Source organism: Teleopsis dalmanni, chromosome 2, assembly GCF_002237135.1.
Source record: "Teleopsis dalmanni isolate 2A chromosome 2, ASM223713v2, whole genome shotgun sequence".
Classification (NCBI taxonomy): Eukaryota; Metazoa; Arthropoda; class Insecta; order Diptera; family Diopsidae; genus Teleopsis; species Teleopsis dalmanni.
Genome location: NC_051847.1, coordinates 85,823,150 through 85,826,569, shown reverse-complemented (window position 1 = coordinate 85,826,569; position 3,420 = coordinate 85,823,150). Strand labels below are relative to the sequence as shown.

Below are 3,420 nucleotides of genomic sequence, written 5' to 3'. Positions count from 1 at the left end.
TAGGACGTCCTATTGCTTTGTATGTACTCAGTAGGGTTTCTTTATCTTTGCCCCATGAACAACCTGCGAGAGCTTTTAACACATTATTACGCGATTTCAGCCGGTCACACATAGCAGACGCATGTGCAGAAAAAGTCAGCATACTGTCGAGTACGACACCCAGGATTTTAGGTTTGGTGGTGGTAGGGATCCTGATTTCACCGATATTTATGGGCAGAGTCAAGAATTCCTCTTTAGCCCAGGAAGTAAAGAGGGAGGATTAGAAAGTGCTTTAATGGTAGTCCACAATTTACCATTTTGGAGGTCGCAATTATCTAAATGTTCCTTCCATTTACTAAGGCGATAATCGTCCACCATTTTACGGATGTTATTGTTCAGGATTTTTATGTGTGGATTGGTTGGGTTCAATCTTCGAAGATTGCCGCGTTCTTCAGCAAGAGGCACAGCGTCACTAGGAAAACCTGGTCTAATGGTTTTAATTCTACCTGCTGGGACGGCTGTGGCGGCAGCTTTGATAATTATGCTGCGAAATTGTTTCTCTGCCTTGTTCAAATCAGAGGACAGGGAACTGTTGCTGAAGTCGCGTTCTGAAATATCTTTGAAAAGGGCCCAATTCGCTTTTTGAAATTCCTGTAGGTTTTCTTGTCAGCCGCAGTGAGGACCTCGATCGATGGAATAGAAATTGTGATGGGAGTGTGATCAGAGCTTAAAGCTATATCAACACTCCAATTCGAGGCAGCGAGAAGCCGAGGGCTTGCGAGACTGACATCAGGAGAGCTGGAACAAGTTGGCGTTACCCTAGTGGAGGAGTTCTCATTTAGAACACTAAAAGAGGGAATGGTGTGCATTCAAATCACCCAGAACAAAACGCGAGTCCTCATCTAGAAGATGTGAAATATTTGGGGTGTGCTGCGGAGGGCAGCTAGAGTTGGGTAGCTAATATATATTGATTAGTTCAAGGAACCTTAAAGACCTACCAATGAAAATTTTTAACCCTATAATCTCCAAGTATTCGTCATTAGACGAGGGCAAAGAAAGCTCAAAATGATATGTAGAATCCCGCAACAGAAAAGCAACGCCACCTCCTGCGCCTCTAGGTCGACCTTTACGAATAAGTGTAAAGCCTGAGGGGGGAAAGAGAGGGGAGTTGGGCAAAAGTTTAATCTCCTGCAGTGCAGCTACTGCAATGTTGTTGGAGAACATGAATGCTGCAATTTCAAATAGTTTCCTTCTTAGACCATTACAGTTGAACTGTAGAATTTTGAGAGGGGATGAACAATTAATTACGGAGACTACGCTAGTGCGTTGCAGGTGTGAGTGGTTTTGTGGTGGAATAATAGGCGGAGTTTGGCAGCAATTGCCAATGAAATTTGAATTCCAACCATGATGCGAGACCAATCCGGAGCAAGGTCTAAGGTGACACCAGCCATTACAAGAATTGCAACGGACGGAGATGGTGTTCCTAGAGATTACTCTTTTACACACAGTGTAAAGCCAAGTGGTAGGAGAATTAGAAGAGGCATTGGTTGGAGAAGGACTGCCAAAGGTCGACGAAGAAGGAGATTGTCTATGTAGAGGTGCTGAAGGACAGCAAGTTCTTTTAAAAGCAGGATTCCAATCACTTGAGGAGTCCTATTGGGGGATGTTAAACGATTCTTGGTCGTCGTTGATGACGAGTGGCTCCGGGACGTAGACTCGACCGTTTGTGGAACCAAGCAGGCCATATAATAGACATGCCAAGGCCATATAATAGACCTCGGCATGTCCAACCTAGATTATACCGTGCATATGAAAGTTTTAGATGAGCTAGACTCTGATCATAAACCGGTTCTATTCATTCTTCCCATAAACTGTCCCATGAACACTATGACCCCTACGTTATCTACCAGCGACTGGAACGCGCTCAAGAACTTAGTAGACGTTAGCTGCATCAAAAACCATCCAGAAGCCTTAGAAAAATTGGATAACTGTATACAGAACCTGGCCCATCTATTAAAGCATGCCTTTGATAGCTCCACCCTCAAATATAGGAAACCATACAGTTATTTTAACTTACCGCAGCCTTTTAAAAACATGATTAGAAATCAAAATAGAATCCGGAAATTTACTCAAATAACTTGTGACCCGGAGAGCAGAAGGGAGGCCAACCGTCCTTCAAATGAAATCAGGAAAAAGATTTATATATTTAAAAACGTGAAATAGGGTGAATTTCTCAACGGCCTTGGAACAGCCTTTTGGGTCATAAATAAATACTTCAGCCTGAAGCGTAAACCAGTAATACCACCCATCCATAGAGGAACAGGCTTGGTATATACAGATTTAGAAAAAGCCGTGACCTTCACAGACACCCTTGAACTTCAATTCCAGCCCAATGAAGACTTAGAATATGACTCAGAGGAAGAAGAACGCATCTCCGAGGAGGCAAATAATATTTTGGATCAGGAGCCAGATGATGGCACTGCAGTATGCAGTAACGAAGAAATCTCCCAAATTATAGCGAGATTGAAGATTAGGTCGGCACCTGGCCATGATATAATTAACAACAGATGCCTACGTAACCTGCCAGAGAACGCAATCCAGCTTATCACTAACATTATTAATTGTATGCTCAGGCTAGATGAATTTCCTAAGACCTGGAAGCTGGCCACAGTCATTGTCTTCCCTAAACCGGATAATAATGACCTGTCCAAGGCACTTCAACTAGCTAGAACGGCGGAAATGATTCAAACAGCCCTTAGTGGAAGAAAGTCGACTGGAAAGATCATTTTTGATATTTATAAAGCTTTTGACAAGGTCTGGCATGATGGCCTGATAGTAAAATGTCTGATCTAGGTGTTCCAGGCAGGCCAACTAAAATCATCGGCAGCTTCTTACGTGAGAGATCCTTTCGCACGAAAATCAACAGCAATCTCTCGTCAATCAGAAGCAGGGGTTCCTCAGAGATCTCCATTTTTCCCACTCTCTACAACATTTATACATCTAATATCCCAATGTTAGGTCCATCGATTTTGGTGTTATACGCTGACGACACGTATATGCTACACCTGGATAAATGTGCTCTCAACATAAGCAAAACATTTCAAGAGCATGTAGACGTCAAGATTGATCCGATCAAAAACTACATAAAGGATAGAGCCCTGAAATTATTTACGAAAACTGATAGACTTACTAACACCGCGTTATCGAATCTTAGAATGGTTACGGGCTCCTCGAAGAGGTATGCAGATCTAAGCGTAATTATTGGTAAGTCTGATGAAGTGATAAGATTGATCAAGATTAAGATTGATCCGTTCAAAAAATATATGAAGGATATGGACCTGAAATTATTTACGAAAACTGACAGACTTACTAACACCGCGTTATCGAATCTTAGAATGGTTACGGGCTCCTCAGAGAAGTATGCAGATCTTAGGTTAATTA

The 3,420-nt window shown here is 42.4% G+C and overlaps 1 protein-coding gene across 1 annotated transcript in view; it reads left to right on the top strand.

The window, feature by feature from the left end:
• The first annotated feature begins 1,866 nt into the window (after positions 1-1,866).
• LOC119674972 (probable ATP-dependent RNA helicase DDX43) overlaps positions 1,867-3,420 on the top strand; it is a 3,802-nt gene continuing 2,248 nt past the window's right edge. The window contains exons 1-2 of the mRNA XM_038086128.1: positions 1,867-1,920; positions 2,203-2,463. Of these exons, the coding sequence (XP_037942056.1) occupies positions 1,867-1,920; positions 2,203-2,463 (315 nt within the window). The remainder of the gene's footprint in view (positions 1,921-2,202; positions 2,464-3,420) is intronic.